The 22156-nt window shown below is 33.0% G+C and overlaps 1 protein-coding gene across 1 annotated transcript in view; it reads right to left on the bottom strand.

Moving 5' to 3' along the window:
• Nucleotides 1–22156, bottom strand: part of LOC145265415 (voltage-dependent T-type calcium channel subunit alpha-1G-like) — a 759315-nt gene that overhangs the window by 369161 nt on the left and 367998 nt on the right. Inside the window, exon 3 of the mRNA XM_080121247.1 lies at nt 2777–2874. Coding sequence (XP_079977373.1) covers nt 2777–2874 — 98 coding nt within the window. The remainder of the gene's footprint in view (nt 1–2776; nt 2875–22156) is intronic.

Here is a 22156-nt window from a genome sequence, read left to right as displayed (position 1 = left end):
TACCAACGTTTTATAGTTATTTACATACCAACGTTTTATAGTTATTTACATACCAACGTTTTATAGTTATCTACATACCAAGGTTTTATAGTTATTTACATACCAACGTTTTATAGTTATTTACATACCAACGTTTTATAGTTATTTACATACCAACGATTTATAGTTATCTACATACCAACGTTTTATAATTATTTACATACCAACGTTTTATAGTTATCTACATACCAACGTTTTATAGTTATCTACATACCAACGTTTTATAGTTATTTACATACCAACGTTTTATAGTTATTTACATACCAACGTTTTATAGTTATTTACATACCAACGTTTTATAGTTATCTACATACCAACGATTTATAGTTATCTACATACCAACTTTTTAATGTTATTTACATACCAACGTTTTATAGTTATTTACATACCAACGTTTTATAGTTATTTACATACCAACGTTTTATAGTTAATTACATCCCAACGTTTTATAGTTATCTACATACCAACGTTTTATAGTTATCTACATACCAACGTTTTATAGTTATTTACATACCAACGTTTTATAGTTATTTACATACCAACGTTTTATAGTTATTTATATACCAACGTTTTATAGTTATTTACATACCAACGTTTTATAGTTATTCACATACCAACGTTTTATAGTTATCTACATACCAACGTTTTATAGTTATTTACATACCAACGTTTTATAGTTATTTACTTACCAACGTTTTATAGTTATCTACATACCAACGTTTTATAGTTATTTACATACCAACGTTTTATAGTTATCTACATATCAACGTTTTATAGTTATCTACATACCAACGTTTTATAGTTATTTACATACCAACGTTTTATAGTTATTTACATACCAACGTTTTATAGTTATTTACATACCAACGTTTTATAGCTATTTACATACCAACGTTTTATAGTTATTTACATACAAACGTTTTATAGTTATCTAAATACCAACGTTTTATAGTTATCTACATACCAACGTTTTATAGTTATTTACATACCAACGTTTTATAGTCATCTACATTCTAACGTTTTATAGTTATTTACATACCAACGTTTTATAGTTATCTACATACCAACGTTTTATAGTTATTTACATACCAACGTTTTATAGTTATTTACATATCAACGTTTTATAGATATTTACATACCAACGTTTTATAGTTATCTACATACCAACGTTTTATAGTTATCTACATACCAACGTTTTATAGTTATTAACATACCAACGTTTTATAGCTATTTACATACCAACGTTTTATAGTTATTTACATACCAACGTTTTATAGTTATTTACATACAAACGTTTTATAGTTATTTACATTCCAACATTTTATAGTTATTTACATACCAACGTTTTATAATTATTTACATACAAACGTTTTATAGTTATCTAAATACCAACGTTTTGTAGTTATCTACATACCAACGTTTTATAGTTATCTACATACCAACGTTTTATAGTTATTTACATACCAACGTTTTATAGTTATTTACATCCCAACGTTTTATAGTTATCTACATACCAACGATTTATAGTTATCTACATACCAACGTTTTATAGTTATTTACATACCAACGTTTTATAGATATTTACATACCAACGTTTTATAGTTATTTACATACCAACGTTTTATAGTTATCTACATACCAACGTTTTATAGTTATCTACATACCAACGTTTTATAGTTATTAATATACCAACGTTTTATAGTTATTTACATACCAACGTTTTATAGTTATTTACATACCAACGTTTTATAGTTATTTACATACCAACGTTTTATAGTTATTTACATACCAACGTTTTATAGTTATTTACATCCCAACGTTTTATAGTTATTTACATACCAACGTTTTATAGTTATCTACATACCAACGTTTTATAGTTATTTACATACCAACGTTTTATAGTTATCTACATACCAACGTTTTATAGTTATCTACATACCAACGTTTTATAGTTATTTACATACCAACGTTTTATAGTTATCTACATGCCAACGTTTTATTGTTATTTACATACCAACGTTTTATAGTTATGTACATACCAACGTTTTATAGTTATTTACATACAAACGTTTTATAGTTATCTACATACCAACGTTTTATAGTTATCTACATACCAACGTTTTATAGTTATTTACATACCAACGTTTTATAGTTATTTACATAACAACGTTTTATAGTTATCTACATACCAACGTTTTATAGTTATCTACATACCAACGTTTTATAGTTATCTACATACCAACGTATTTACATACCAACGTTTGATAGTTATTTACATACCAACGTTTTATAGTTATTTACATACAAACGTTTTATAGTTATTTACATACCAACGTTTTATAGTTATTTACATACCAACGTTTTATAGTTATTTACATACCAACGTTTTATAGATATTTACATACCAACGTTTTATAGTTATTTACATACCAACGTTTTATAGTTATTTACATACCAACGTTTTATAGTTATTTACATACCAACGTTTTATAGTTATTTACATACCAACGTTTTATAGCTATTTAGATACCAACGTTTTATAGTTATTTATATACCAACGTTTTATAGTTATTTACATACCAACGTTTTATAGTTATTTACATACCAACGTTTTATAGTTAATTACATACCAACGTTTTATAGTTATTTACATACCAACGTTTTATAGTTATTTACATACCAACGTTTTATAGTTATTTACATACCAACGTTTTAGAAACATAATCTCTTTACTTACTTGGAATCCGGTTAATAGCTCTTAATGGTCGCAGGACACGTACTGTTCGTATGGCTGATATGCTAAGGTTTTCAGTATCTACTGCATATTCTACAGTCCTGAAAAAAAATAAATAAAAAAGTAAATAAAACAAATAAATACGAGCAAATTTTCATGGTAGATGCTCGGCTGAGTTCCAATCTGAAGTTCCCTTTCAGTAAAACATTTACAGAAAAAGCATGTTGCACAACATACTGAAAATAATTTTCATTGTTTCTTCCATGTGTCTAAAATATATAGAACTTTCATAAATATAGTTTCTTTTCAAGAATTGTTCGCCTGTGGTGCTCAATATCATGACACTGCTTCCCAGTTGACTATAGCATGGTCGTTTTCAAGTTAATGTGACGATAGCATGGTCGTTTTCAAGTCAATGTTAACAAATTTCTTTTAACTAATCAAATTTAGACCAGATCCAAACAATCATCTGCAATCCTCAAGTTGTTCCACCATTCATCTCTCACAAACCATTAACCCCTGTCTTCGAGTGATCTGTGAGAACATAAAATAATACTAATCCTATCTTCTCATCTAATTTCATCCGTCATCTTTTATCCTAAATGCAAATGATGTTACACTTCTTATGATTGGATAGAATGTACAAGCATGAGTCAGATTGGGTTCTGAAACTTAGACAGCAATAAAGTTATATAGGTTATAAAATTAATATTTCATTTTGAATAACCAGATATTTAAGGAAATTGTTCTTCAAACAAACAAACAAAAGAATTTTGTTATTCCAATCGATTTCATCGATTATATACTATATCCAGTCGGATATTTCTTCCACTAACATAATTTTTTACGATATTCATCATTTTCATTTGTTGTAATCGAAAATAAAAATGACATGCCAAAGTGGTTTAATTTTAATAATAAGTGACCGAAACAATAGAAAATTACCTCCTCTTTTTATTCCATGTTTATTTTATTTTGTGAGTATTTTACCTTTATTGCATTATTTAGATTATTCAGACGATAAAAGCCCCAGGTAATAATCAGTTCTAACTTATAGTTTTCTAAAGGTTGAAGGTGCAATGAGCTATACTAAGAAACAATTACAAATTACTTAAGACTTCTACCCGGGCATGGCTGACGAAACAAGAGCAAAATACCAAGATTCAATAACGGATTCAGTTCAAAGTCTAAGACAGATTCCTTAGTTTGACACACCTATAGAAAGTCGAAGTTTACACAGAAACGTTGTAAGAATAAAACTCAAGATGAGAATAGCAATCGAAAATACATATAATACAAATTATATAAAATATTAAATAAAAATAATACAAATAAACCTCATCAGCAAAAATTCCGGAATTTACTTTTATGTTGGGCTAAAACAAACATTAGTTTTATCATTAGTTCAATTATTTTTATGCATAATATATAGGGCATAATCACGTTGGCATGCTGCTTCCAGTCAGATCACCAAAGTTAAGCAACATTAAGCCTGGTCAATATTAAATGTGGGAGAGTTTTCGGTTTGTCTGTCGTTGGAATCAAGTAGTGCCGATTCAGTAGTGGGGAATGATTGAACGACCATTCCTTCACAAATGACTCTTCATAAAGGCTCTTTTATAGAGAGTATCCATTGTCTCTCAAGACTGAAGGCTACCTTTTCATACCAATATTAATATTATTTTCACTTGCAGCTTTGAAATATTCTTCCAATTTTCTGTTTCATTTTCTAAAAACATCATTCTATACTTAATTATTCAATTTACCTAATTATTCAATTAAAATTCTCAATTTTATATTTTGTAAGAAATTAAAAAATACCTGTTTTGATATTGAAATCTTAGTATTTTTCCCAAATATTACTGATGTTTTTCTTCTCCATTCGTTTAGCTCATTCGTTTTCATTTTCTGAATCGAGTGGAAATGGGAGACAATCAAATCAATTGCTTTGTGCTACCCCGGAAATAAAAAAAACAACGTAATTTCAAGTAAAGGTGGGAACTTGACATTTTTCAACAAATGAAAATGATTCTCGTTAGATATGATAAAATTAGCGAGCCGGTGTGAAATAACAATTTCTAATAACAGCTGTACAAGCAAAATTCTAGTTATCCAAAGACAAGACACCCAACCGGTACGATAGTCTCATCCCTTAGAGGCAGGGCAAAACAAAGGACTCCGACGCATATTCACAAACAAAGCTTTTTTTGTAAATCCCGAAACGGAATATCTATTGGAAACGATTCATTTTGTATGCGTAATAAAATCCATGTTGCTATTTTAACAAATAGAAATTAAACACCGAGACAGGTTGTATTACAAGTATTTTTATCATATAGATAATTATTAATTCGTATCATTTGGACTATTATTCTCATCACGGTATCAGATGTGTTGCTCGTGGCAAGAAAAGGAAATGGAGTAAAGGAACAAAAAATGAAATGCTGGAATAAAATAGACATGTCGTTTATTTTCTGTTGAGAAATGAAAGTCTTGGGTGTACACGTGTTCATTGGGCCGTTGACGACTACGCACGTGGAAGGAAAGGGAAATGTAATAGAGAAACGCGAAGTGGTAAGCCGGCCTGTAGAAAGAGAGGGTTAAGCTCAGTAGAGCGTCGCGCACATGTCTGTTTTGATGGACCAAAGCCGAACGGGAGATAGAGTGAGAATGTCAATCCAGGTTATGGAGATAGAAAGCGCATAAAATGTATGTACTGTCTGTTGGCTTTTTGTCCCACATAGTAGCAAGTGGCGTGAGGTACGTGCGTGCGCGCATGCCGAAAGGGCACGCTGTCGGTCCGTAGCTCGAAAGCTGGCCCTAAAAGGAAGAAACCGCTTATTGCTCTTGCTTTTATAGGTGTTTCCAGTGTGTCTTTTGCGCATGTGTGGATTTCCTTTGAAAGGGGAAGTGACGTCGTCCATCTGTGCGTGTATGCGTGTGTGAGTACATGTGTGTATGTTAGCGTGTGTGTATATACACGTGAATGTGAGTGTATGTATGCGAACGTGAATATATGTACGTGTGTGGACGTGGGCGCGTATGTTTGTGTGCGCGTATGTATATAGTTTGAAATGTGAACGCGTGTTTTTGTGTGAGACTAGGAAAGGCTCGCGCAGATGTAACTGTTAGGCAGCAGCCTAAAATAAACATAATACTGAATTATTTCCTTTACACCAAAGAAAAGAGTTATCTGCCCTTGGAAATAAAATGGTCGGATATTACAGTTTACAGATAAACAAAAGTCCCTCGCTATTACAAACGACGTTTATTATCAGACATAATTGTAACTTCTCGTCTTCTTTATGTGCATCTTTTCGAACGTCCGATCGAACTAGAGAACATTTTATGCCTAACTAGAGAATCTGTACAGATTTTGAAACTGAATCCTTCATCGAAGTGCAGTCATAACTCAACAGAAATATTAATTATCATATATATATATATATATATATATATATATATATATATATATATATATATATATATATATATATATATAATGGTTAAGCAGTATTGAGAAGGAAACAGAAGAAATTATTGCTGACACACAATTCCACCTTTAACAATCCCGGAAATGGAAAAATGTACGTCAGAATACTAAAAACATCCAAATCCTTAATAACCAGCTATATACAAGGATCGTTCTGATCAAAATTGAATCAAGAGGATGAGATGGAAAATCATGAATGAGGCGAACAGCCAAAAAAAAAAAAAAAAAAAACCAGTAAAATGCAGAAAAGTAGAAAGTTGACGTCTTAGAAATTTTGAAAGATTTATTAGACATTTTGTCCAAAGTAGAATTCACATACAAACTAAAAACATTAGGCGATTACATCAAGAAATGCAACAATAGATAAGATCGAAAATACAGTATGAAAAAAAAAGCAACTAACAAAAAACTCCATAAACGACAAATATTAAAAAAGGAGATCTACAGATTTATAAAACAAAATATTGCAGAAGTAACGACGAAGAAGAGAAAAGCCTTCGTAACTTTGAAGGAACTACGAAATGAGGCATTGAATACCGAACAAATCACTTCGTGAATAGAAAAGCCTTCGTAACTTTGAAGGAACTTCGAAATGAGGCATTGAATACCGAACAAATCACTCCGTGAAGAGAAAAGCCTTCGTAACTTTGAAGGAACTTCGAAATGACGCATTGAATACCGAACAAATCACTTCGTGAAGAGAAAAGCCTTCGTAACTTTGAAGGAACTTCGAAATGACGCATTGAATACCGAACAAATCACTTCGTGAAGAGAAAAACCTTCGTAACTTTGACGGAACTTCGAAATGAGGCATTGAATACCGAACAAATTACTTCGTGAAGAGAAAAGCCTTCGTAACTTTGAAGGAACTTCGAAATGAGGCATTGAATACCAAACAAATCACTCCGTGAAGAGAAAAGCCTTCGTAACTTTGACGGAACTTCGAAATGAGGCATTGAATACCGAACAAATCACTTCGTGAAGAGAAAAGCCTTCGTAACTTTGAAGGAACTTCGAAATGACGCATTGAATACCGAACAAATCACTTCGTGAAGAGAAAAGCCTTCGTAACTTTGAAGAAACTACGAAATGAGGCATTGCATACCGAACAAATCACTTCGTGAAGAGAAAAGCCTTCGTAACTTTGAAGGAACTTCGAAATGAAGCATTGAATACCGAACAAATCACTTCGTGAAGAGAAAAGCCTTCGTAACTTTGAAGGAACTACGAAATGAGGCATTGAATACCGAACAAATCACTTCGTGAAGAGAAAAGCCTTCGTAACTTTGAAGGAACTTCGAAATGAGGCATTGAATACCGAACAAATCACTTCGTGAAGAGAAAAGCCTTCGTAACTTTGAAGGAACTTCGAAATGAGGCATTGAATACCGAACAAATCACTTCGTGAAGAGAAAAGCCTTCGTAACTTTGAAGGAACTACGAAATGAGGCATTGAATACCGAACAAATCACTTCGTGAAGAGAAAAGCCTTCGTAACTTTGAAGGAACTTCGAAATGACGCATTGAATACCGAACAAATCACTTCGTGAAGAGAAAAGCCTTCGTAACTTTGAAGGAACTTCGAAATGAGGCATTGAATACCGAACAAATCACTTCGTGAAGAGAAAAGCCTTCGTAACTTTGAAGGAACTTCGAAATGACGCATTGAATACCGAACAAATCACTTCGTGAAGAGAAAAGCCTTCGTAACTTTGAAGGAACTTCGAAATGACGCATTGAATACCGAACAAATCACTTCGTGAAGAGAAAAGCCTTCGTAACTTTGAAGGAACTACGAAATGAGGCATTGAATACCGAACAAATCACTTCGTTAAGAGAAAAGCCTTCGTAACTTTGAAGGAACTTCGAAATGAGGCATTGAATACCGAACAAATCACTTCGTGAAGAGAAAAGCCTTCGTAACTTTGAAGGAACTTCGAAATGAGGCATTGAATACCGAACAAATCACTTCGTGAAGAGAAAAGCCTTCGTAACTTTGAAGGAACTACGAAATGAGGCATTGAATACCGAACAAATCACTTCGTGAAGAGAAAAGCCTTCGTAACTTTGAAGGAACTTCGAAATGACGCATTGAATACCGAACAAATCACTTCGTGAAGAGAAAAGCCTTCGTAACTTTGAAGGAACTTCGAAATGAGGCATTGAATACCGAACAAATCACTTCGTGAAGAGAAAAGCCTTCGTAACTTTGAAGGAACTACGAAATAAGGCATTGAATACCGAACAAATCACTTCGTGAAGAGAAAAGCCTTCGTAACTTTGAAGGAACTACGAAATGAGGCATTGAATACCGAACAAATCACTTCGTGAAGAGAAAAGCCTTCGTAACTTTGAAGGAACTTCGAAATGAGGCATTGAATACCGAACAAATCACTTCGTGAAGAGAAAAGCCTTCGTAACTTTGAAGGAACTACGAAATGAGGCATTGAATACCGAACAAATAACTTCGTGAAGAGAAAAGCCTTCGTAACTTTGAAGGAACTTCGAAATGAGGCATTGAATACCGAACAAATCACTTCGTGAAGAGAAAAGCCTTCGTAACTTTGAAGGAACTTCGAAATGAGGCATTGAATACCGAACAAATCACTTCGTGAAGAGAAAAGCCTTCGTAACTTTGAAGGAACTACGAAATGAGGCATTGAATACCGAACAAATCACTTCGTGAAGAGAAAAGCCTTCGTAACTTTGAAGGAACTTCGAAATGAGGCATTGAATACCGAACAAATCACTTCGTGAAGAGAAAAGCCTTCGTAACTTTGAAGGAACTACGAAATGAGGCATTGAATACCGAACAAATCACTTCGTGAAGAGAAAAGCCTTCGTAACTTTGAAGGAACTACGAAATGAGGCATTGAATACCGAACAAATCACTTCGTGAAGAGAAAAGCCTTCGTAACTTTGAAGTAACATAAATGAAATTTTACAAATAACTTATTAACTTAAAAGTGAAATAGCTTTGGCCAGTAAGGCAATCATTAGAGAAATAGTCAATAATATAAAAAGAAATACTAACCTCAATCTGTGGGGTTAGGGTTAGGGTTAGGGTTAGGGTTAGGGTAATACACATTCAGTTCTCAATTGGTTCAACAAAATAACAGAGCCACATAGATGCAGGTTCACCCAACTAGATATAATAGATCTTTTCCAGTCTTGTACAAAAAGATATCCTAGAGAAAGCATTGCAATTCGCATCAACATACACGCAAATGAGTGCCCTGGATAATGAGACAGTTATCCAGGCTAGGCAAACTCTGTACTTTGACGGAAAAACCTGGGTAAAAAACAAACAAACAAAAAACAAAAACAAAAACCCCGAAGACCTATGGGAGCATACGATAATGCAGATGTCTGCAATTGAATAGGCCTGTTCCTACTAGAAACTCTGAAGGATAAGTTCCCAGATCAGTTTTTCAGCCTTCAGAGAGATGATTTTTTAAAAAAAAGTTTAAGTATCACAATTTAAATTTCAATTCATATAGATAGAATCAAATCAAATCAAATTTTTAATTTACAATAAAAAAAAGTTTTAGTGTCATAATTTAAATTTCAATTCATATAGATAGAATCAAATTAAATCAAATTTTTAATTTACAATAAAAAATAAGTTTTAGTGTCATAATTTCAATTTCAATTCAATTCAATTTTTAATTTAAAATAAATAAACTAAAAATAGACAGATTTTTATAATACAAAATATTAACAGATTTCTTCCAAAAAACTTTATTCGTAAACTTATAATAAACAAATAGAATTTTTCTCCAAATAGCTTTACATGGATGGAAATAAAATAGAATACTTAAATAAAATACTGTATGCATGAGACTTATAAAGTACACTGTGTGTATACGCGTATTAAAAAGTGAGGATTCACAACAAATTACTTATAACCACATTCTACAAAATAACTCACAAACCCCATTGTATGTCCAGACTTAATCATTGACTTGATCAGTACTATTTCAAATCCAGCCTTATCTAAAAACTCTGGATAGCGTTCCTGAAGTTTGTCTAAAAGACTAAGAATTTGCATTTCGGTTCCACCATGATTTTTCATTCTCTGAAACAACATATTTGCAAAATAAAAAAAAAAAAATGAGAAAAGCACCAGCAATTCCGAGAAATTCACAAAATTGATCCCTAAATTGAGAGTATATTGCTAAGTATGGCATCCAACCAATATGGAAATGAAATCTCGGTTATTAAACGAAAAAGGAAAGAACCAATGTCCGAAATTCATCTTTGTGAATGTTAATTTAAAGATTAAAAAATGTAGCCTTGTATTGTTTGTGCTCAAGTATCAATTTTAAGTTTGAGGATTTGCCATGTATGTATATATATATATATATATATATATATATATATATATATATATTGGAAGACTGCGCGACGTTGCACGATCGTAAACTACGCTTAAATATGCTATTTTAATTTATGAAGATTTCGTATTTATTATTATAGAACCAATTCACTATTAATTATTATATTTTATCCAATCTATAGTAGCGATTCTTTAAAAAAATATAACTTGGGTACCATCAGCTAGAACTGAAACCAAAATATTTAGTGGTATTCTCTATGATCTGACTTAAAGATACACGCATATCAAAACTTTATAAATAAACGGACTTAAACATATAAACGTATCTTTCAATTTTGATCCCTTAGCGGCCATTTCTCCACCGGTACGAACATCCCATACATTAAGTGTGGAGTCTGTGTACCAAAATCTGACAGACTGATTTGGTAGAGACCGCTCCGCACATACACACACAAGTTAATTTGCATATGCAATAAAAGTAAAGTTAAACAACCCAGAATCTGTGTTTGTATATACAGAGAGAGAAAGAGAGAGAGAAAGAGAGAGAGAGAGAGGAGAGAGAGAGAGAGGAAAGAGAGAGAGAGAGAGAGGGGGAAGAGAGAGATGGGGGAAGAGAGAGAGAGAGAGAGAGAGGAGAGAGAGAGAGGAAAGAGAGAGAGAGAGAGAGAGGGGGAAGAGAGAGATGGGGGAAGAGAGAGAGAGAGAGAGGGGGGAAGGGAGGGGGTAAAAAAGATATACCGGAAGAATGGCGGAGATTACATCGATAAAGAAAACGATAGAATTACTATTTATTTTAACGTTATGTCGTATGACAAGAATGTTCAAAACGACACACCTACTAATTAAGGTAATGAATGTTTTCATCTTTTCTATTTATAAAATTATTGGATCTAAATTACTTTCAAAATTTCAAATGCCTTTTCTTTTTCTGGGATTAGAGGGTGAAGTCGTCATATTTGCAAATAATTTAGGTGCTTTGATCTAACAGGGGCGCATGTGGATAATAATCTTCTCTGTTTAGGTGCGAAAATGGACCATGCTAAATTATTTTTTACTTTAAAAATCAAGACAGAAATTACCATCTAATCGACAGTCTAAAGGCTTCAAAGGCATTTTCTAATTTTGAACGAGTTTTATTCCTTCACAAACATTTATATTTTGACCTCCTTCCAGAGTTGCTCATTGTGGGAACTAAAGATGATGGGTGACGACAAAAAAAAAAAAAAAAAAAAAGAAAAGTGTCCGTTTATTTTGATATTTAAAACGCATCTTTGTATAGTTACGTTTTTCGTTTAGTTAACGAGTTCTTTGAACTATGATGCTGGTTCCATTGTTGAGCAATTCTTTGAAGGCGTCACCTCAGAAGACGATCTATAAAAAACATAAAATCTGCATCTTTTTGTAATGATGTAAATAGAAAATGGTTTAAATAAGCCGCAAAGTATTTCATGTTATTTTCGTGTTATATTTGTTTTAAATAATGGGTTATTTGAACTGTTATGATTAATTTGTTATGGAATACATTTTAAAAATCGCAGAAAAAAGCATATCGTTAAGTATAAATTGTTCTTTGTTTTAATTAAATGACTTCAGCAAAGAATTAGGATTCACTTGTTAAGAATTTGGTGAAGTGGTTATTGTAGAAAACAATTAAGAAAAAAGGAAGAATCTATTTCGTTTTTATGTTCGTGTGTATCAAAATATAGGGTGCTTATTGAGATCGGTATTTATAGCGGCATTTAAAATTAAAGAAAATACAGAAATGTCTGTATGATGTACTTACTAGTCATGGGACGAGTATGACAAAGTCCAAAAATCACGTAATTTGATCAAGTAGTTTTTTTTTATTCAAGAAACTCAAATTTTACTCTGTTTCGATGAGGGTGGAAAAAGCGTCCAACGAATCGGTGGACAAGGGCCAGCAACAGTAATGCACGTAGAATATGTCAAAATAATCACTGATTACCTTCCATTATTATGTTCTTAAGTAAAACATGGCCTCGTCTGTCACTTATCCGTAAAAAACGGCAAATTTGTTTTTCGTAAATAATTAAAAATATTCTTGATTAATTTTTGTGATTTTTGGAATGTACAATGTTTATTCCGTGACAAGTAGGTATAAAATAAAAGTTTTTCTTCATTTTTATTTATCGTTACAGTGTCAATCTGAATAAGCACCAAATATATTTATTAGATAATAAAAATGCTTGAAAATTTGTGTAACTCTTTTGAAATCGATACCAGTTTATATCGGCTGACATCAGTGCATACGACATCTCTCGTTATTTTCCTCTCCACAAAGGAAAAGTTTGGCAGAAGAAATCGTTCTAAAGTGGTAAAATTTGAATTTTCGTTAAATTTTCCTCAATTTTTATTAAAAACCGATCTTAACACTGTTGTTCCATGTTCTCATTAAAAATAAAACGTAATTCCAGTTAATTCTTTCCAGAAAATAATTTATCGGATCGGATTTATAGCTGCCATTTAAAATGTCGGATAAGGAATTACTTTTGTTTTAAAGAGAAAAATCAAATGTCGAGAAAAAATAGAAAATCGTTTTGGACAAAAAAGGTGCATAGCTCTGTAGTATTGTACACCTCTTTCGTTTGAAGAAAATATAAAATTGGCGAAAACTAAAGCAATAAAATTTCAAAATAAGAAGCGCAAACAAATTGCAAGTAAATATAGCACTGGGCAACGCTAGGTAGGTACGGTCACTATATGTATAAACTAGAAGAATACTCATTCCATGAATGGTAAAATTAATTTTCTGAGCAGAACAGTTTTGTATTATTTGTATGTTCCCTACTAAACTTTATGCTTAGAATCCTTATTCTAAATTTGATCAAAATTCATTACTCTTGTTTGAAAGTTGATTTTAATAAAGTTGTGTCCTTTTATCGCCTACGATTTTTTCGAGTCAATTTAAACGATCTGTTGCACGTGTCTGCGTACGTAGCACGCCTTCTTCCAACTCACCTCCCATTCCCTCCACGGACCTTTTTATGCACCTGGAATAGTCTCAGTTGAGGTGAGAGTCTGCATTACCATCAAGCACAAAACAACTGTGCGTCGCTATTTTGAACTTTTTTGTATATTGATTTATTAAACGACCGAACACGCTAGTCAGGTAAGCCACGATTTTCCCTACACTCCCTCCTGATCTCATCCTGATCTCATAATCACAAACAGGGCAGGGGTGGGGGTGGGGTTATATCCGTCTTTATCGAGTACTTCTTTGAAAAGGAATAACGCAGGCTTCACCCTTACCTGTACTAATCTGCGGTTACACTCTTCATAGATACTTCATCAGCTGGGAGACTACTGGCAGCGGAATCACATTTAGATTAAACGCACACTATCCTCAGAATCACTTTTGTCATTCGATGATAATTGTGTCTGTATTACTGATCGGAGCTCTTTAACGTGACGAGCTACCCCATCAATTTTTACAGACTGCAGGCTGATTACTTCCGTAATGTAACCAGTCTTATATTTTGTCATGCTCTTACCATGTGGGGTTTTAACCCAAACAACGTCTCTTTTTCTATACTTCCCTCCAGTCACCTCAGGTTCAGACAACGGGTTAGATTCAACACCCTTTATTTCGACATGGTATCTATGTAGTGCAGCAAGCAATGTTGTGAAAAATGCAACGCCATCCTTTGAAGTGACGTTGTGCTAGTACACCGCCAATATTGAACAATTATTTTTGGTCACGATAGTCTTAACAGTCCTATTACTTTGTTCTACAATTCCGTTTCCACTCGGTGAGTAGATGCACATCCCAATTCTTCACAAAAGTCTTTACTAGTGAATGCAGTGTCATTCTTGGTCAAGGAAAACATTCTCCAACTATCAGATAACAGTAGTTGCATTTTGTCGGTGCTGTGGCTGCCATATTGCAAATCTAGAGGAACCACAGTCGATGAATTCTCACCATTGTGGTGGGTCATATCCATCACTAATTTGCGCCAGATGCTCTTCAAGCTGATTTTTCCTTTTTTCTAGTTAACAGATGCTAGATCTATCGATTGGCAGTTTTGCTTTCACAACGGATTTAGCAATTTCTTTGGGCATTTGCGGGTCAACCGACCTGGCAAAGTATAAAGTCCGTTTCACACCGAGATTTCCACTTTGATAATGGATGTCAGTTACCTTTTCTAGTCATTCTCCTGCCATTGCGCAACCCTCGAGCACCAGCTCTTTTCCTTCCTTGAGCAGATCCACTCTTGAGATGATCCACTCTTGAGATGATCCACTCTTGAGATGATCTGCTGTTCTGACAGGATTTCACAAGTTTCACATATGGTTGATTCATATTCTTTCACCAGCGATTGCAAGGTTCGCATCCACCCACAATTTCTGTGCCATCCAACGAGATTTGTTTCTCAGACTCTGCTCAGAGTCTCTGCCAATATGTAACAGAAAGAAGCGTTTTTGATCATACCTAACCCCTTTACTGCAGTTGTCAGGCATTTAATAAATGCAACTGCCACCCTGAGCCATCCACATACAGGGAAGTGACCAATAAGTTTCACGTGTTCATGTACATCTTCAAATTCACCTCTCCGTTCCTTTCATGGCCCTTTTTTATGCACTTGGTATGCACATTTTTATGCACTTGGTATGCACCTTTTTCATGCACCTGGTACATTGTCTGATTTGCATAGGAACGGCAACAGCCTGCATTACTCACACATGCATCGCTATTTTAAACTTTTTTTGTTAAGCAACTGAACCGTACAAATCACGCACACATGCTAGTCAGGTAAGTTGCAATTTTCCCTAGAATTACATGATTCGGATTTTAGAAAATGTCTAAAATTTAAAGCTCAAGCTTAAGGGATCTTAAGAAAAAAATATGAGTTTATAAAATCATGCTTAATCGGTGTTTAATGACTATGACTCAAATTTAATGCAAATCTAAAATATTTGAATCTTCAAATGGCATATTATTCCCTCTAATCCCCTTTCAAATACTCCAAATCAACTGAAATTTTTAGAATGTTTAAGTGAACTTTAATATTGTAAAGATGTTACAAGAATAGGAGATATCTACATTTTTTTTACAAAGTGTTTCTAAATATGTATTTGGACCCCTTATCAGTTGTGTTCCCAAATTCACGATGATCGGTTAATTAGCTTAAGAGTTAATCATATGCACAAAAATATCTAAATATATCCAACATTACAGAATAATAAAATTCTCACCTGAGAAAAGACAACATGATTCCATTTCCATTTGAGGAAAATGGTTTTCTTTTTTTGTTGCAGTTATGTCGCCCAGTTATGTACAAATCTCAGAAGTGAGAGGAGCCTTCTATTATGTCTGAAAGTGAAACAATGTTCAACGAGCAAGACAGGTGATACGCTGCTGTACAATTCATGTTCTCTACCGGTTCAAGTTATGACAACAGGACCATTGCCAGCACCCTAAAACAAAACGTTGTTGGATTGCCATGAATAAAAGGTACGTGCCTAGAGTGATAAAACCAAAGTTTTCAGCCACGATTTGTCTTTGCTGTGGTTTCAAGTGAGGGCCACATCATGCCACCTCACATCTTCGAAGTCGGCTTGAAAGTCAACACCAAAGTGTACCTGGATGTGCTGAAGATTGTGGTCATCCTCTGGTGCAATCAGGTGGCCGCTTGCAGACCCTGGGTGTGGCAGCAAAACTCAGCGCCAACCCATAAGTCCAAAGAGACCCAGGCTTGGATTCAGAAGGAGTGCTACGACTTTGTACCCTTCTCTCACTGACCCCCCATCCTCCCCCGACCTGAACCCGCTTGACTACTTTGTATGGTCATACATCGAAAACATCACCAACATGCCTTCCCAGAACACCAAAGCCAGCCTGATCGCAGCCATCTGCCAAGTATTTGCTGAACTCCCACCAGCGTTTGTGGAAAAGACATATTCTCAGTTCCGGTTCCATATCGAGGCGGTGATTGAGGCTGAAGGCGGCTACATTGAATAGATGTACGCTCTAATACATAATCAAGTTACCTGAATTGATTTTCTCAATAAAAGTTTTAAGATAAAGTTGTAGTGTTGTTTTCTTTAGGGCGACAAATTTATCGTTCCACTCTGTATTTAGCGTGAGATATATTTTGAGGTGCAAAAAATTGCAGATTAATATAGTACGAGACAACACCAGGAAAAAGCAGCTGATATATGTATAGTATATATGTATAGGAAGACACTAGAATGTGTACATATAACAAATAGTTTTGTGGCGTTTGTTTTGTGCAGAGGTTAGAAAAAGTGATAAAAAAATAAATATATAACAAATAAATGTCACGATAATATTTTTGGATGGGTTTGTATTTTGTTTTATTTTTAAGTCATTATCGAGACTTCAAATATTTGTTTTACAGTGCGCAGAGGTTAGAAAAAGTGATAAAAAAATAAATATATAACAAATAAATGTCACAATAATATTTTTGGATGGGTTTTGTATTTTGTTTTATTTTTAAGTCATTATCGAGACTTCAAATATTTGGTTTACAGTGCGCAGAGGTTAGAAAAAGTGATAAAAAAATAAATATATAACAAATAAATGTCACGATAATATTTTTGGATGGGTTTGTATTTTGTTTTATTTTTAAGTCATTATCGAGACTTCAAATATTTAGGTGTCAAATCGCGTCATTTTTTGTAGTTCTCATGAAACGTTCGACACTTTGTTTTTCGAATTGAATAAACGTTTTAAAATGAGTAAAAACACTAAAATCTTGCCTTTGATAACATTTATTTGTTATATATTTGTTTTTTTACCACTTTTTCGTACTTCGTGTGTATTGTAAACCCATTTTTAATATATTTCAAGTAGTCTCTGAAACGATCATATGCCAAACAATTGTTGACCTGAATTCTATAAACGGTAGCAATAAATAATGTGAAACTTTATTACCATTTATTATATATATATATATATATATATATATATATATACACATATATATATATATATATGTGTATATATATATATATATATGTATGTGTGTGTGTGTTTATATATCAGTTGCATTCGTTCTTTTAATCAGATTCCGTTGAAATATGGGTCCATCTGCCGGCAATAAATACGAGTCTATATAGAATGTTTCCTTTATAATTTTACATTCAAATTTCCTTTCTTGTAGGGCAACATACTTTTCAATTTCCTTTCGCTTTTGAATAATAAAAAAAAGTTTGGCAGATGTTCTTCACATTAAAACACAATTTTTTCCAAGCATAATATGTACGACAGCATTCGGGCAGAAAGCATCTTCATCTCGTAGAAAGCATTCAAGGAAAGAATCAAGATTTCAAATATTTTTTGCTGGTTTCGATGGACCCGACGCTGACAGGTGTAAACTTTTATGAAAGATTTTGCTTAGATTGACGCATGTCTTGTGAGAAGCAGACATTCTTATATCTCTGACTGTCCTCTATTTCTCTCGTGACCTTGAAAATCGAGGAGTTGGTTGAACTACAGTCGATTCGTTTTGATTTCTAAAGTTTAGAAATGGTAGACATCTTTGACTTCAAATCATCGTCAAGTCAAGCAGCGAATGCTATTTGCTGACTAGTATGCATATCTGTTGAGGATATGTTCTCGAATGTTAGACTAATTATATGTTATAAATGTTATGTTATAGACTAATATCTGTTGAGGAAATGTTCTCGAAAATGAATATTGTTTTTATATATTTTATTCATTATTATATACTAGCAGTTCCGCCCGGCTTTGCTCGAGACATATGTACTGTTACTAACTTTATGTGCATATGTATATATTAAAGTGTGATTATGTACGGTAATGCCTTTCTATTCATTATTATATATTTGACAGGTCACCCAAGTGATTTTATACATGTATAAGATAAATACATGTATAAGAAGTCTGTTATAGAATACAAAGTGTTGAACTGAGCTGACATATAAACAAAGACAAACGAACGAAGGTTTATTAAGATTATAAATTTTCATAGATTTATTTATTTTTTAAAATTATTCACACAAATCAGTAAATATGCATTTACTGTTTGGATGGTAAATGTCTTCGATAATTTTGAGAATACATTTCACTTTTTTAAAAAGAAAAGAAACCAAAAGAATGCCGTAAAAAATGCCGTCAAAAGGAAACAACTATACGAAATCAGGTCAGCTGCTAAGAAGAAAATAACAAAGAGCAATAAATTTATTAATGTTATAATACCTATTATTAATATGATTTTCATTTTATTTATTTTTTAAAGAATTTTTCGAGGCAGTAATGGAATTTGCCACACTTCTCCCGGACATTTCGGAGGATGAAATCGAAATTATCAGAAAGTTCCAAACTAATGTAATGTTAAGCAAGTGTCAATAATGGACAAAAAAGAAAAAAAGATCAGGTCAGCCAATTTGATGTTTTTATGAGTCACTGGATTCGGCAGAGATGAAGAGATGACTGATTTAGTTGTTGTCTACGATTTATATAACCTAACAAAGGACATTGAAGTAGAAAATATCGGACGTAACAGAGAAGATGGGTTGTAAAATATTCCAACGCTCCAAAATGTGAAATCAAGAAAGTAATCCTAAAAGAATAAAAAATACCCATTAAATTAAAAGTAGAAATTATTTCAAACATTAAAATAACTTCTTACATGTAACACTAGACTTAATGAAAAATATATGAACGCTGATCCAATTTATGCAAATTTACTTTCCAATCATCCTAAATCCATAATAAAGCCTAACCCCTAAATCAATCAGCAAAATATTTAGGGATATCTGTGCCAAAGTGTATAGTTTTAACTCCCACAAAACTTTCCATAACAAAGCCCTTAAGGATATTGGATATAAAAACACACAATTAGCATATGTATAGTCTACATCTTCTATGAACACACTTAAAAACAGTAGAAAAGGAATATTATATAGTTTACCCCCTCCTTTCAATCTGAATGCCAAAAGAATTTCTAATGCTCCAGCCATAGTCGTATTTTATTTCTCCAGCGTTATTACCGTCTGAGTTACTAACAGATGGATACAAATAATTAAAAATTAAGTGACTTTCTCCTATGAATGACTAATATTGCGCATGCACAAAAGTAACAGCAGGAGTTATGTTTTATTCGACTTTTCCTGTCAAGGTCAACTGTTTTGTTTTTAATTTTGACTCTTTAACATCTCTATATATAAAATTTTAACACTGTAGAGGGACAGTTGGTAGAGACATTTAAATATTTCCGTTTTCATCATAAATTCTATGCGATTTATGCAAAATGTACAAACTATGCAGAAATAGAATTCATTGTAATAGTGAAATGAAATCAATCATCTAATAAATCATAAAAAGGAACAAGTAATTAATGATCGTTTTTCAAAGGAATATGAAAATTAGTTACCCTTCATGTAATCCCTCGCATAGCTATGACTGAGTATATTACGAAGTTCATTTTAATAATTTAATAGGCTTTTAATATCTATGTAAGAGCAATAAGAAAATGTTGTAGGCATATATATATATATATATATATATATATATATATATATATCATTTGTAAGCCGATAACCTTAAGTCTGCTTTTTTTGTTTCTCCTTTTCTGATGAGAAGAATTTGGCTTCAAACTGCCATGGGCTAAAGAGGTTCTTTTCCTTTTCTTTATTGATTTAATGATGTAATAATGTTTTTGTTGAACTTCTAATTTGTCATCTCTTACTTCTTATATAAATTGCTCCACTTAACTGTGTAGAGCTCTTACTATATTGATAGGTTTTTGCTAAAAGATTATTTGCATCGTTATCAATATTATTTCTTTATGTATGTATACACACTTTTTCAACGAGAAAAAGAAAGTTTTGTTGTAAGAAAAATAATTCCTCAAACTTTCTCCCCCCCCCTCGATTTCGTCAATCTTTTTAATGATTGTTCAAATTATTTATATTATATGTTAGATGGCGATTCATTTAATATTATTTAATGAATGAAATGATTAAATAATGAGATATATAAAGTATGCCAAATAAAACAGAGTCGATTTTATGAAGTTTGTGAAAGACAAGAATTACTTCAGTCGAAAAGGATTTGCTCTCCTCTGAGCAGAGCAGATACTGAATTTTTAATTGTTCATTCGAAAATAAAATTAAAATTCTTTTTTCCATGGTAGATATGGAGAACTTGAATGCCTACTGGAGAGAACTTGAATGCCTACTAGACACTGTCCTCGAGTGTCTAAGGTCTCACTGTAGAGGGGTTTGTCAGAACAATCTGGCATGAGGATACTTTTTCCATAGAAGTAAACCCTGACCAAATATTCAAAATCACTATGGCTAATTCACATTAGCTTTTACGAGCAATGGTGCACCTTCTCCAAGTGATATTACCTCAAGTAATAGCACGAAGCTGGATACTCCACCAGACTAGATAAATTCTTGTCCTGGAATTCAGCAAGACCAAGAGACCAAAATGAAAGATATACTACAACGTAGAAAAATGGTTAATTGGGGAGAGGAAAATTATGTTCTCAATTTCTTTACAAACTCATTGTTTGAGAAATAAAGAACTTAAATGGAACATTCGAATATCTATTTACCTCATCTAGACTTCAATTGTTAGCCCCAGGTTGTAGGCCCCTTGATTTTTGAGAACTTCGACTGAAGCAAAATAAAAGTCAGATATGCGTTTTACCTTCTAGCTTCACAGGTAGTTTACGATATATGCATGAAAAGGACCCAAGATGCAATGACTTATGGCAGAAATTATGAAAAACCAGATCTGTTTATCACATTCACTTCAAATCCAAAGTGGAAAGAAATTCAAGATGAACTTCTACCTGGACAAACACACATTCTCTGATTTGTAGATTAAATGTGCTTTTTAACTGTATAATTAAATCATATAATTATCTAATTTAATTGATTTTTATTTATAGTATTTGTTTATTAATTCATGTGTATTTTTTATTGATTATATTATTTATTTAAATTTTAATATTTGAAACATTTCAATATAAATTAATCTTTACCTATATAAGTTTTATCTATTAATTTTATGAGTTAAATTATAATTTTCAATCAATGATTACCTGGCATGTCTATTATTTTTCTTCTATAATTACAAGCCAAGTACGTCCAAGGATGGAATACTGTGGCCATATCTGGGCAGGAGCTGCTAAAAACAGCCTATCCTGCCTTGACAGAGTACAAAATAGACTTCGTGGCTTAGTGAGGGATGCCCTTTTCTCTACCCTGCAACCTCTCTCCCACAGAAGAGACGTTGCGAGCCTGTCCTTGTTTTATCGTTATTTCCATGGCAGATGCTCGTCTGAACTCCAATCTCTGGTCCCCCCTCGCCAATCTTTCACGAAAAACACCCGTCTAGCTGAATCCACTGTCAAAAATTTCCCCCACTCTATATCTGTGCCTAAATCAAAACGCGGATTCCATGAACAAAGCTTCTTTCTTAGAACTGCACGCCTGTGGAACTCTGTTCCGTATGCCTGCTTCCCTCCGGACTACAACTTGGATGTGTTCAAGTCCAACGTTAACAAATTCCTAATGAACCGCCCCCTTAAGT

The sequence above is a fragment of the Euprymna scolopes genome, chromosome 40 (assembly GCF_053919585.1).
Source record: "Euprymna scolopes isolate OS-2025 chromosome 40, ASM5391958v1, whole genome shotgun sequence".
Classification (NCBI taxonomy): Eukaryota; Metazoa; Mollusca; class Cephalopoda; order Sepiida; family Sepiolidae; genus Euprymna; species Euprymna scolopes.
This window is presented reverse-complemented; position numbering and strand designations above follow the sequence as displayed.